We start from the raw sequence: 13,665 nt of genomic DNA, 5'->3' as shown, positions 1-13,665 counted from the left end.
AAATTAAATAAATTACATTACTGATTATTCAGTTTTTATCATAAAATAATATATATATTTTAAATTTCACGTACACCCAAAAATGTCTTCGCGTACCCCCGGAGGTACGCGTACCCCAGGTTGAATACCACTGTTCTAGATAATGAGATAAATATGCATTTTATTGTGTGTGAAACTTGCGATGCTGCAAGCACTTCTAGAATATCAGTTCATCTGTTTCGATTTAATTTGTAGTTTATTTAACTACGTCGTCAGTAGGTAAGACTGTATACCGTCGAGAGATATGATATAGATTAATAATCAGTTGGAAAGGATATGGAAGGAATCGGTATCAAGTATGAACAGGAGTAGTAAGTAACTTGACCGTGGGATCTGATTACTTTAGAATATTTTAACTGAAACAAGTACTTATAATTTTTGTTTTAAATATCGATGTATTTGCTATCGATAAATGAATCAGAGTATGCAGTTTGGAACCTGAGGGCCAAGCCGCAGGCAGAACACGTACGGTAGGTAATATTAGCCCATCAGTCACAATAAGCCAGGTCGATAACATCGTCGAATGTGGCTTCTACCTCGTTCTCCTTTTCAGCTCTTTACATAGAACCAATAACCCATAATCCTGAACCTACATAATGAAAGAAAACGGGAGAACGTGTCTTCTTGGCCTTCTTATTCTTCTTCTTTTTTCTTATCAAACCATTCTAAGTTCTAGACCGTGTGCCAATCTCATAAAACCAAGTTTGATTTTCTTGCATTGATTCATGTTTGTCATTAAAGAGGACTAATGGTTCCTAGTAATGACGTTCGATGGCAGAATGTTCTGTTTTACAAGTGCTGCTGATATTAGCCATCTTTAAGTGTGCTCAAATGTGAGTGATGGAAACGTTCCAAAATTTAAGGGAAGGAATACGAGATGAACGGATGCAGATATAATAGTATGGGAAGAATGAAGGAAGATGTAAGGTATGCGATTCCAAACAAATCATTCCAGGCCTTTATCGCCAATATAATTCAATTCAATTCATTTATTAAAGTGCTTGACAACAGCCAAAAAGGCCAATAACAGACAAGCACTAACAACAATACAGACATTACAATACAAAAGCAAACAAACAAAGAACTGAAAACATAACTGTACAATATTGATTTATTGCAAAATAACTCATAAGTAAAAAACTAAATATTATAGATAAGTAAAATAATAATTATACTAAAAACAGTTTAATTTTGGACAAACAACATACACAATAAAATGTCATACTAAGGAAACAATAAAAAACCATAATTATTGTTTAAAAAGCTGACTGACCTCAGTAAGCAAAACACGATCTTTGTTAAAGATGTCGATGCTCCTACAGACTGCATTGGCATCAGAAACACATCTGGCAGAGGGACTGGCCTTGAAATTACGTTGTACAGTAAAGGTAGAATAGTCTCTGATAGACCTAGTAGGTATGCAGAGACTAACTGTATCAAAAACAGATGAGCAACTAATTTTGCCTTTAAAAACATTAACGAGGAAAAGAGCATCCAAAAGCCTCCTCCTTAAATGTAACGATAAGAAATTTAATCTAACTAATATATCATCATAATTATAGGCACAAACGCCATTAAAGAATCTAGCGTAACATAGTGAAAGGTGGACTAAAATTTCGAATGTTACTAAGCATGGCGGTACAGTGGTAAGTTTATTTGCTACGTATGATCTGAAGGTGTCAACTGCATTAAAATTGTCTAGAATACGTTTCTGTTTACAGATGATGGGACTCACGTCCCGTCTGAACGCAGTCTCGTCTAACATTCTGCATAGTTTAACTTCATTTACAGTCACAACAGCATAAAGATTGTCTCGCAGTTCCATTAAGAATCGTAGCCGACAGGAGTCAGTGTACCAGTTAGTAAAGTGTTTTAATGTGCAATTTTACTCGTTTTAGGGCTATATTTACTGCAGTCTTCTGTCTGGTTATGTGGAGGTATGGATGATTCGTGTTTCGGATTTTGTCTCCATATTTCTTCCATATTTGTGAACGTTATTTGCTTTGACACATTAATCCGGAAATAGCTTTTTCACTTGTCTCTCAACAGGCAGCACTGAAAACTGAAATGACATTCCTGGTATGTAAATGTAGTTGCATCAACATTGGCAATGTCTTTGATTCACATGTTTGTTCTGACACAACTGTCATGTCAAAGTTTTCCAGTCGATTCTTGGACCGATAAAGATGCAGCAACTTTTTCTTATATGTGGTTTATTTAAAACAAAACGCTATCGGTAACTTAAACCATATAGCGTTGAATGAATAATTAACGAACAGTGGGCTTGAAAGATTGCGGAAGGAACCCAAGGGCGCCTAACCTAACCTAACCTAACCTAATCATCTGAGCACTTGCTTGGAGAAACTCGGGAAACCCACATGAAACCTCCGACAGGATAGCCACTATGCCGGCCGAGATTAGAAGTAGGGACCTCGAATATGAAGCAGAATTACTAACCACTCGGTTAAATTTCTATTGAGCCGTTTGGACTAGATGCATTTTTTGAATATCTGACATTCCTAGCCTAGCCGGAGGGTTTTGTAGAAGATTACCGACGTTTCAGAGGTTCCTAGAACATTAGTGATGTGAACTTCTGCCGTAGTACATGTCTCAACAAGCCAGAAGACAGCCATCTTTGTTCACGTCGTTGGTACAGAGAGTTTGGAATGAGATTGTCATTCGAAGAACGTGGTCTTTCCAGTTACCTCTGTAATTTTCTATGAATGTTGCATATTTAATTAGTTCGTTACATCTAAATTCCTTCTTTAGTAAACAGGGTATGCACTACTGTTTCCCTTATGAATTTTATGTTTTCATGATTCTGGTTTCATTTCATTTGTGTATAGTCAACGTTTTGCTGCCAGAGAACGTTCTAAAGTCTTGCAAACTGTAATCCTTGTATCTTTCTGAACAAAGTCGGTGTTGAACACTCGATTTATTACTCCCATTGTTCTGATGCAATTTCGATTTTTTATTTTGATACGTGATAAAGCAACCGAGATATATTTAAAACAATTTACTTGTTCAGTCTCCTTTTTTAAAAAATATATTTTTGCGAATGGTTATTTTACAAGAAAAGCTGTTGTTTTAGTCCGGATTTCTGAAGAAACACAAAGGTTTGCATTTCGTTCAGCACCTCTTCTGTTGGTATTTTAAACACACAATTTGTGTGAAGCTGGTTTAGCATTATTACGCGTTCTTCACACGAAGTGAATGAGTAATGATGGCGCTGCAGTGCCAGTCTGTCTGTCGGCATATTTCATCTCCGGAGATAAAAGTTGTCATCTGAATTTAATTGTTGTTCATATCGGTCTGATATAATCCATATTTTAAGTTTACTGAAATAAATTGTAAATGGTTCTGACTACTGCTTATTACACTTGTCGTCAGGTATTCTGAAAAGAAAACAGCTCTTGGTATTTTGTAATATGAATTCCGTTTAAACAGCCATTTTTCTCCTCCTACGTTATTAAACTTAAAGTACGTATGTTGCCAATTATATATAAGCCTTGAGCAAGAAGAAAACTTCTGTTCCAGTGATATGTTTTTCGATCACAGTTAAGTATGAGAAATTTTTGATTTGCATTGTTACAGATAAATATTTGTTCATAGTCTTGTAGAAGTTTACCGACGTTCCTGATGTCCTTGCGCCCTCCATCATCAGGGTGTTGATCTATCGTCGTCGGTAAATTTCTGCCAGACTACACGACGCTGTTTGTCTGGATTAATGTTTGGTACCTTAAAATGTCTTTTAAAACTATGCTAAAAGTGGCGTTCTAATTTAAGTAATTTGTCGTCTAATGTACTGTAATTGAAATCACCGATCTAGACGTTATTACAGTTTCATTCGTCTTCGATGACAAAATCTATTTGTTCAGTGAAACGTGGGAAAAATAAAGAGAAAACACTTAAGAACTGTAGATTATGGAGACAGAGCCGAAGTAAAAATAACATCTGAAGTTGGCATCCTAGAAAATAAATAACAAAGTGACGCAGTCAGACTCAGAGAACTGGAAAAAATATCTTGAAAGTCCAAACATTTATCAATCTTGGAAGTCGTTTTTGAACAACGTGTACTTTTTCAATATCCCGCTGTGCCACGGAGATTAACTTCTCTACGTTCCGCGTTGCAGAGGCGTTAATGTTTTTGGAAAAGGCTTTACTAACCCTTTGTAACTATGATGACATAACGCTTTGAGAAGAAACTGAAAAGGCGGTGGAAGGATGGATGGATGGATGATTTTCTGCAGAAAGGATAGAAGTAAAACGTATAAAAATACAAAAAGAGAAATGAAAAACTCCGTGTGTTGCCAGTGTCCTGCTCTTCAGGTTTCTGTTAGTATCAAAGCGAATCTGTAACCAGGAAGCATTGTGTCTGTATTTGCTTACCTGCTCAAAAAAAAAAAGTGAATGAAAATGATGTCTTTTAGCAGCAAAATCCATGCTCTCTGTGTGTGGTTACATGTGCTGTTTGTTTTGTTATTGTAATAACATGAGAGGCTGCATTTCCTGAAAGTACGTGAAAAGGTTTGCTGGTTTAGAGTGTGGAGCTGTGCCCATTCCGAATGAACGGAATGTTACAAAAGTTGCCTTCGATGTGATCCAGCTTACAGTTTCTTTTCGTCACTACTCCGTCGTACATTAATAATCTTTTCTATCTCTGCTTTATTGAGATGGTTTTTGTGATTTGTTCGGTGTCTCACTATTATTTGTAATAATATTTTCGAAACGTAACTACTAGACTATTATTGAATGGCAAATATGGTTGCAAGTAACGAGATTATAATAATCGCGTTCATGGATATTTTTTTTAGGTTGCGCCGACTCCATCTTTATGTTCAGAATTTATCCTTACCTCCACTATACCGGCTTTGGTTGGTTGTATTTCCAACGCCGTTTGAGGAATTTTCTTAAGTGTTGAAATCGAATTGAAAATTAAGTATTTTTACCGTATGGATTATCACTTTTAATCCGAAGATCATTTAAATTTTATTTAAAAATTCAGTTTTGCTTCGTGTTGTTTAGGAAAATATAAAAAGAGAATCATACGAAATCCATAAATACACTCTCTGTCTGTGGGCAAAAGACGTTGTTATTTATTGTTAATGCAGCTGGTAATTCTATTTCACATCGAACTGTAAAGGGGCAAATAACCTGAACGCTACTTCTCATATAGTTTTATTTAACCTCGAAGAACCAGAGAAAGACCCTAAGAACATATTTCTACTGCTCCACAAACTTTTCGTTATTTAAAGAATAGTATTGTACAAAATATGGCGCATTACTTCATAAAATGCCTTAACGATCTCTGTTCTTTCTTTGCTAATGTTATTTTAATAGTGTGGCACGTGTTGAAAGTCACGTAATTTCACAGTAAGAGTTTCTTTTACCTAAGTCAGTGGCGTTTTTGTTTCTCCATCTCGTTCCTAAAAACGCATAGGTAAATGTACGATGTACAAAGGAAATTTTATCTGCTGTTCTGTGTGGCTGTGAAACTTAGTCTCTCTCTTTATGAAGGAAGGATATGGACTGAGGATATTAGAGAATTGGGCACCGACCAGAATAATTTGGGCCCACAAAAGGGGAAATAACAGGAGGCTGGAAAAAATCTCATAATGATTTGTATTTGTCACCAAGTATTATGAGGATGTTAAATTAATGAAGACGTAAATGAGGCAGGTGAATAGAGAAGAGAAATTTATAGAAATGTTGTCGTGAAATCTTTGAGGGAAATGATCACTTGCCACAAGTACGTGTGGTTGGGACAATATTAAAATGCATCTTAAAAAAGCTAGGCTGTGAGAATGCGGAATGGATTCATCTGGCCAGCGACTTTCCTTGTGAACACTGTAAAAATGTAATGGGGTTTATGGTGAGGAATGTTTTTGATTAGTTGTACGCTTATTTGGTTCTCAAATAGAGCTATTCTGCTTTGTGGTTAGCAACTTAATCTTTGGCATGTGAGTAAGTGTCGACTGAACTGTGTTTGTGCCGATGCAGAGTGTTCAAAATATACGGAAATTCTTCAAAGTGCTACAGATTCATACCTTGAAACGGCAGCAACATAATTTATTGCCCTAATATGAATTATATTCGTGACAAAATTTTAATAAATCAGAAAATGTTTGTTTTAAACGAGCAACGAAAACAGAATATTTTGTAGAGGAAACTGATACTTTACATGTATATCCTTTTAATAAATATTAATGTTTTTCACAACAGTACTGAGGAAAATATTTAGATACAAATAAGATCAGGTACTAAACTAAATCAGTAAAGAAGATTTATGATTTGTACTGTTCTCTTAGTACTATTAGCGCTGTGAAACAAATATTAGATTGTTTGGATACGCAGTAACCATTGGGTTACCCAAAGTATGAAGACAAAAGTTTAGCTCGGAAAGGTCACGTGAATAAATTACATGAGAGGCACAACACAGTAGCAGAATAATGTAAAGAGGATAACAAGGACATGGAACTGTGAAGATGATCTGGCTCAGAATCTTTGACAGTATTTGCTATAGGCGTAATGTCTGGTTGGTGTATTTGGGATTGTGCGTTTCTTCATTAGGTGAATATCATCCACTCAACAAATAGCCTTTATCATACAACATTATTGAAACATTTGAAATTCAATAAATGTGTGTGGTACTTGTATTAATTACCGCTCAAAACCACCACAGAATACCTGCGCTGTTATAATAGTTTGGTGGGTGGAATACTTCAATTTGCACACATAGGCCTATATCTGTGGGAACACGATATTATTTAGTGTATAGGGTGAATTGCGTTCCTTAAAGCATTTGCGTGAAATATTTCTCTCTGTTGCACAGGGAAGGGTCATAGAAATATAATCGGCAAATGAAATCCTCGTAAGTAGTAATGTATTCTTGTATATGTCATCCTGTGTTGGCTAAGTCATGCATGAGAACTGGTATAATTTATGCTAATCGTCATTTTAAACGTTGTGTATATTTCTAATAACCTTAAACTGTGTGTGGATTCTGACCTTTCATTTTTAATTATTTTCTAATATTTCTGATAGTTCCTTTGCAAGATACTAATCCCTCTTTCTTCTTGCCTGTCCTTTCCAGAGGCAGACTACACTTTGGATGATTCGTTCTGGAATGAGGAGAGCCCAGTCGGTGAGTTTAGCAGAAATTCTATGTGTATTATATAGTATTTTATGTTACAGATTTAAAAATTTGCAGTTTCCTATTGACTTTATTGTATTTAAATCAAAATATCGTTTGAGATTTATATAAAATATCTTCCAACATACCGTATTCAGTATCGCGCATTCATTTGTACTTATCTTTTCAACATTTAGTACTGTCTACGTTTATTAATATGAGCCGGGATAGCTCGGTCAGTATAGTGACTAGCTACGGGCTGGACGACCGGGGTTCGATCTCCGACGGGGACAGAGGATTTTTCCTCTGGCCTCTGCGTCCAGACCGGCTCTGGGGCCCACCCAGCCTCCTCTACAATGGGTACCGGGGTCCTTTCCCGGGGGTAAAGCCGGCCGGGGCTTCATGCTAACCACTCACCCCCATCTAGTGCCAAGGTCAAGAAAGGGAGGAGCTATACCTCCTCTCACCCCAAGCGCCTACATGGGACAAACTTTACTTACTTTACGTTTATTAATACAAGTAAATGAAGATGACAAAACAAATACATTTCAAGTCGGTGTTAGTGACTTCCCTTCTAAATCAGTTTAATATTTTTAATAAATTGGTTTGCTCTTAACGTTCCATTCTGTTCCTTGTGCGGCAGTATTACCAAATACAATATTAGTTAAAAATAGTCATGTTCGCCAACTCCAGTTAACTAATTATATTCATATTAATTTTCAATGATATTTTAGACAGTTTTTATTTGGATGTTCTATTTACAGTAATATATTTTTACGTTTCTGTTCAATCCAATTTTATACTTCGCTAAATATTTTATCAGGTCATATAACTATTTGCATGTCCGTGTCTGTGAACATTCATTTATAGTTTTTGTTAATGGCATGTGTTGTTGTAAACTTTCCGAACACCGTGAAGTTGGTATGTGAGTGTAATTATATCTTTTAAATCCCTTGTTGTTCAAAAATAGCTTGACGAATTCTGAGTCAGTGAATTTTGAACGACTGTTTCATGAATATATGTTCTGATTGTGTGTGCGTGTTTGGGTCTAATACCCCTTAACATGAAGTCGTGAAACCTCAAATCGTAAAAAGAATTTTTTGGCGGCAACAGTTTCTTCCAAAAATGGAGAAAGAATCATATAGAATCGCCAGAATTGTTATCGGAAATCTAATTTCATATGCCAATTTCTTTGTCCTGTAATTACAGTCGTCATATCACGACGCTTTTAAGGGTGGATCTATTTTCGTGCTCGGGTGTCAAATATGGGGAGGGGCTCACCTATTTTAATTATTCCACTAGAGAGGGCTAGTCTCAATCTATAGACTCCAAGCACCGAAGTCATTGGCCTTGTATGTCAACTAAGCGAAAGTTTAGCAAGTAGCACGATAGGCTTCGATCTGTAATAGCGCTGTTCATAAATCATTTATAGTAATTGATTATAGTGTTTGATAATGGCAGATTCTCATATCAATCACTGGATTCCATTTCATGTTATTAAATTTTGATATTACTTTGGATACGTCTATTCTTTGTGTGTTTTTCTTATACAAGAACTTCGTAACTGAATAAATTGTTGTCTGTCGATGAAAGTCATTAATCACATTAGTGTCTAGTCTTTGATTTTCATGTAGAGTGTAAGTGAGAAATCTACACGTGGCCCTTGACATATTTACGCGATCCTGTCATATCTTGTACTGGTTTCTCAGCGGGTTGAATTAAATCGGTTTTTTTTTTTCGTTTTGGGGGCAAAGGCGCTGTGATGGTGTTCCTACTTTCTGGAAACCGACAATACCGCGGCGATCCACCAGGTTTTCTTTTTTTCGGGGGTACTAGGCCTTTAGAGTCTGAGAAATGTCGTAAAATCAGCCTTTAAACGCTGTAATCATATAGTATGCACATTCAAAGAATGGAATTGAAGACACATTCTTCTGAATCGCTGATATACAGTCACGGCTCAAGAACCCGAAGACCACAATCTAAACTTTGCATGTCAGCCGTGTAGCAGATTCTGATAATGTAACATTTATGACCCCTGAAGAACGTAAGTATAGGCCGACTATCTGTATTCTGAAATATGCACTCGGCGGGCTAGCGCAGGGCTGCAACTATCTTTCAGTATCCTTAGTCTGTTTACTATGTGATACGAATTCAATAAAAAAGCTTGGCAGTTGCTAGTCATATTATTATTTGTACAAAAACGCAGTTTATTTTACTAGAAACGAAGAAATCTGACGAATCCGTTAAAGTTCTCTCTATCTGTACTCCCATTACATAATTTAAAAGTTTTCCGGATGGTCGTGATTAATTAAATTATATGTGAATTTATACGTATGTAATTAGAACACATATTTCAGGAACTTCGAAATTAAAGAACCAAATAATGGTGCCCGTTTTTATCGTCGCCATTAATAATATATTTTTTTCAATATCAGCGAAGTCTTTGTTTTGTCAGTAAGAACCTTACATATTGTCGGCGAAACTCGAAAAATGTGGAGTAGTGGGGGAACGGCATAGTTTAAGAAACGTTCTGATGGTCCAAAGAATGAGTTTCAGTCTTAATAGTTATGTAGCATGCGTGTTTGTACATAATAGGCAAGTATTAGTTGCTGATGGGTTTTTTAAAATCACTGTTTGCGCTGTATGTGTTGTAACCGTTGCCATGGAAATGCTGTTAAGGGATTTTGGGCTTTATGGGGTAATATTTGTGAGTATGTGTACTGTGGAACTTCGGCATTCGGTGCTGAGCTGCATAGAATGTTGATGGTTGTCCAACGTTTCGACCAACATTGCAGATGACAAGTGCAGTGCTGGTCGAAACTTTAAATTCTCATCATTACACGCGGTTCAACCCTGAAATTCGAAGTTTCGCATTGAATTGCATCTGTCAAAATCTGAAGAATTGTTATAACTTGCTTTGGTAATAATCTTAAGGGATTTTGAGTCTTATGGGAATGTATTCATAATTGTGTTTACTAATTTAAATTTTTCCATCTTTTTTTTAAAAGTAATTTTCTAGTGGAAAAATAATTTTTATAATCGCCACCTCTGTGTTCAGTAGTTGTGATTATGGCTATTGTAAACAGTAATCAGTAACAAACAGGTTGTGTCTGTAAGTTTGCCTAATAAGGATTTCCGTTTCATTTTTAAGACATATTTGTTCTTAATCCTTACAGACGCTAGACTCTCGGACATTCCTTCATGTCATTGCATTCTTCCACTCCTCTCGTTCATCACACTGAAGATATTTAAGCGCTAGTTTTACGTGCATATTTCTTCACTCTGTTTCTCCTGCCTCTTGTGGCTTGTATGCGCGGAATGTTAGGACGATGTTATGACTGGTAGACGTATGTACTGCGGAAAATCTGGCATATATTGTTCGTGGAAGATCTGATGTCTGAGACACGTGTTAGCAGAGTTGAGGGAAAACGTCTTTGCAGACCACGCGAGATTTATTCTGTGACTCCATTCAGCATTCTTTAATTTCAAGAACATCATTAGTCATTTATAAATCACATGTTTAATTTGATGTTGAAGTGCTCTATTAAACAAACACGGTTTTGTGGAATCCACAGAAAGTTATTACATGATTAATTATGTACATTAAGAATTATTAAGACTATAATGATAACTAATTATGTTTACCATTGTTCAGTCATTATAGAATTGGTTACTTGAAGATAAATTTTACTAATAACCTGTTGTCTGTTTATCTTCCATTTTCAGTTGTTTCTTTTGTGACGAGTATTAATTTTTTACGTGAATGCCCTAACTTGTTTATTTTTCATGTCAGATTCCCATTCTGTTAGTTTATCTTATAACATGTTATTCTGTTAGAATATTAGCTTTACATGTAGCATACAAAAAACTTACTCTGACATTACTGTTAAAGAATGCTATAAAGGGCATAATTTTCTTTCTGCGTTTATTTCATTGGAAACAATAACATAAATTGATATGTTATGTCAAAACGAATCTTTTCCATTTAAAAAAAAAATCTATCACATTAATAAAAGCGATGTGGACGTAAATACTTCGACACTCGAAAATCGTGGCGAACCTGAAAGAGAACCTTTTTCTGTTCCAAATTTTCTCCTCAACAACCTCCTTAAATATTGCACCAGAACTTTGATCCACTCTTTATAAAGTAAATCGACCCAGTGTTATTAAACACCGAAATAATCGACTAATGATTTGTAGTTAGAAATCATTTTGATCATGTTCTGTTTCTCTCTCCATGACCACAGTAAATGATATAGAGTCTTAAAATTAGGCTAACAGAACAAGCAAAATACAACGCTTAAAATGTTTGTTTGCCTGTTCTTTGCTTCAAATTTAAACTGAATTTCAACGTTCCTCTCTTGCGTCATATCTTCTTGTGCTCCCACTTCAAACCAGATCCTGTCCCGTCGAACAAAGCCTTCGTCAGTTATGGGTATTCTCCACTCTTCACGCTCGCAAAGCTTCTTACATCCGCCTTCCGAGTTTCTTTTCTTTCCTATTTTTTACGTTTTCAATGTTTGCTGCAAATATAAGTTTATTATTGCAGTAAACTGCTAGTTTATCGATCTCAATAAATAGTTCATGAAGGGCGTGTTTGATTCATACATATATGCATGCGCACTCGCACACACACAGACACAGACAGTACTCCATCTTACTTTGCATAAGTCATGGAGGATTCCTGTCTGCAGAATTGTGTAAAGCGTTGTTAGATTAAAATGTTGATGTATAAAGTACCATAAAGCGTATTATGATATTTTATGACTTACGTAATACTCATTCAAATGTTGTATGGTCTATCATCAGATATATAAACACGTATTTCCGCATTTTCAGTGTGTTTCATGATTTTGACTTGATATCTGCATTAATTGTCTTCCCTCGCTCCACAGTGTGTTAAAGTCCCTAGCTTTAAGCAGGAATTAAAGCGTTTTCTGCGAGTAAAGTATGGCCAGGTTTTAAACGTGGCTAGTTTTAACTCCGTAGACCAGATTCTTCGTTAAGAAGCTTATAAAAATATTCCTTCTTTTATGGAAACAGTACGATATATGTGCAATACTGTGTATATATAGGAGCCGAGTCTTAAGTCAGAATAACTTAAGTTGTATTCTCATTTGTCATCTCTTCCATGTGTGTTGCATTTCGTGATTTCATTAACCTTAGGATACTTGATGGCGAGGATAAAATTATGGAGGTCCTTGGACGTTGCATTTTGACGCTTGTGTTATATATACGCGTGTGTGATAGGCCTATTGACGTCAACTCGCTTCAGATTTGCTGAATTCACGTTTTTTATAAAAAATGTTAACCGCCATTTTAAGAGGGAAGTGACTTGCATTCGGGTTTTGTCATCAATATATGAGATTGGTAAATCCGAAATATTAATGGCTGCTAACCCGTAATCTAAGAACGACCAAAACAGAAAAATAATGTCGTAGCTCCGTCTTCATAATATGCGGCGTGATAAGGATGAGACAGGAAATCGTAATTGTAGCATTTATCAGAACTGTTTAATTCTTGACAAGCTCATTTTACTTTTGTGGCAGAATAAACTTTGCCCCCCCCCCCCTTCTCTGAATTAACGCAAACAAATATCGCGGTTCGTTTTGGTTGCATCTTTTCGGAAAAACGAACCCCAGACAAAGTAACACCATCCTTGTCCTTCACTTTAGTTACCGCAGTGGATATTGGCAACATCAGCACATCCACTTTTCTTCGCCGAATGTGGGTTAAAAGAGTGGCGCTGACTATCGATTTTTATTTTCACTTAGTAATCAGAACCACTACACTAACACAAAGTTCAGTTCCCACTTTTCTCCCTTTGTTCCTTAATGAAGCTTTATTCTTCTGATGTTCACTCCAACTTTTCAAGACAAATTATTAACCCTTTTTAAGTGTCAGATGCTGGTGATGTGACATATAACACATCAAAGTGAATATTAGTAGGTCGTGTCCATATATATATAGTATAGAAGCAGAGAAAGATGGCGAACGTGTTCACTTATTCATTTTATGAAAGAAATTTTTAATGCTCGTGAATTTATCTTTGCTGGGAGATCGTGACTATATTATGGATGTCTTTCTAATTCACTTGTCCCTTATGTTAACCATTTGAATGTAGTCCAAAGTCTCATTTATATTTTATTATTTTAATGATCAGGAAAGCGTTTCTGTTTGTTCTGAAAACAAAAAGAAGTCCACAATTAGATAATCCGAGTTACGGATGTCAAAGCAGGTTGTGGGCTATATACAGTCACCATTGCACTATAACGTTTTAAATTCTTGTTTACGTAAATGGAGGATTCGATGGGTAAAGAAACGACACGATTTGGTACCCCCGTCATCTAATTAGTCGCTCGTACGTTCAGATTAGTGGGCAAATGCTTAAGAGAAGCATAGCCACAACTGACCATGGCTGCTGAAAGGATCTGACATGTGGTTTAAGTCCCTATACAGACATTTAGGCGGATTATATTTTGCTTCGTTGCTGC

At 36.0% G+C, this 13,665-nt stretch overlaps 1 protein-coding gene across 4 annotated transcripts in view; it reads left to right on the top strand.

Annotated features, from left to right (window-relative positions):
- mmd (disintegrin and metalloproteinase domain-containing protein mind-meld) overlaps nt 1-13,665 on the top strand; it is a 587,218-nt gene that overhangs the window by 344,615 nt on the left and 228,938 nt on the right. For all 4 annotated transcript variants that reach the window (XM_087345919.1, XM_087345918.1, XM_087345916.1 and 1 more), the window contains exon 2: nt 7,133-7,183. In XM_087345919.1, coding sequence (XP_087202045.1) covers nt 7,133-7,183 — 51 coding nt within the window. The remainder of the gene's footprint in view (nt 1-7,132; nt 7,184-13,665) is intronic.

The sequence above is a fragment of the Zootermopsis nevadensis genome, unplaced genomic scaffold (genome assembly GCF_977971745.1).
Source record: "Zootermopsis nevadensis isolate Lab colony 2312 unplaced genomic scaffold, Znev_1.0 Znev_ptg000009l, whole genome shotgun sequence".
In the NCBI taxonomy this organism is placed as follows: domain Eukaryota; kingdom Metazoa; phylum Arthropoda; class Insecta; order Blattodea; family Termopsidae; genus Zootermopsis; species Zootermopsis nevadensis.
This window is presented reverse-complemented; position numbering and strand designations above follow the sequence as displayed.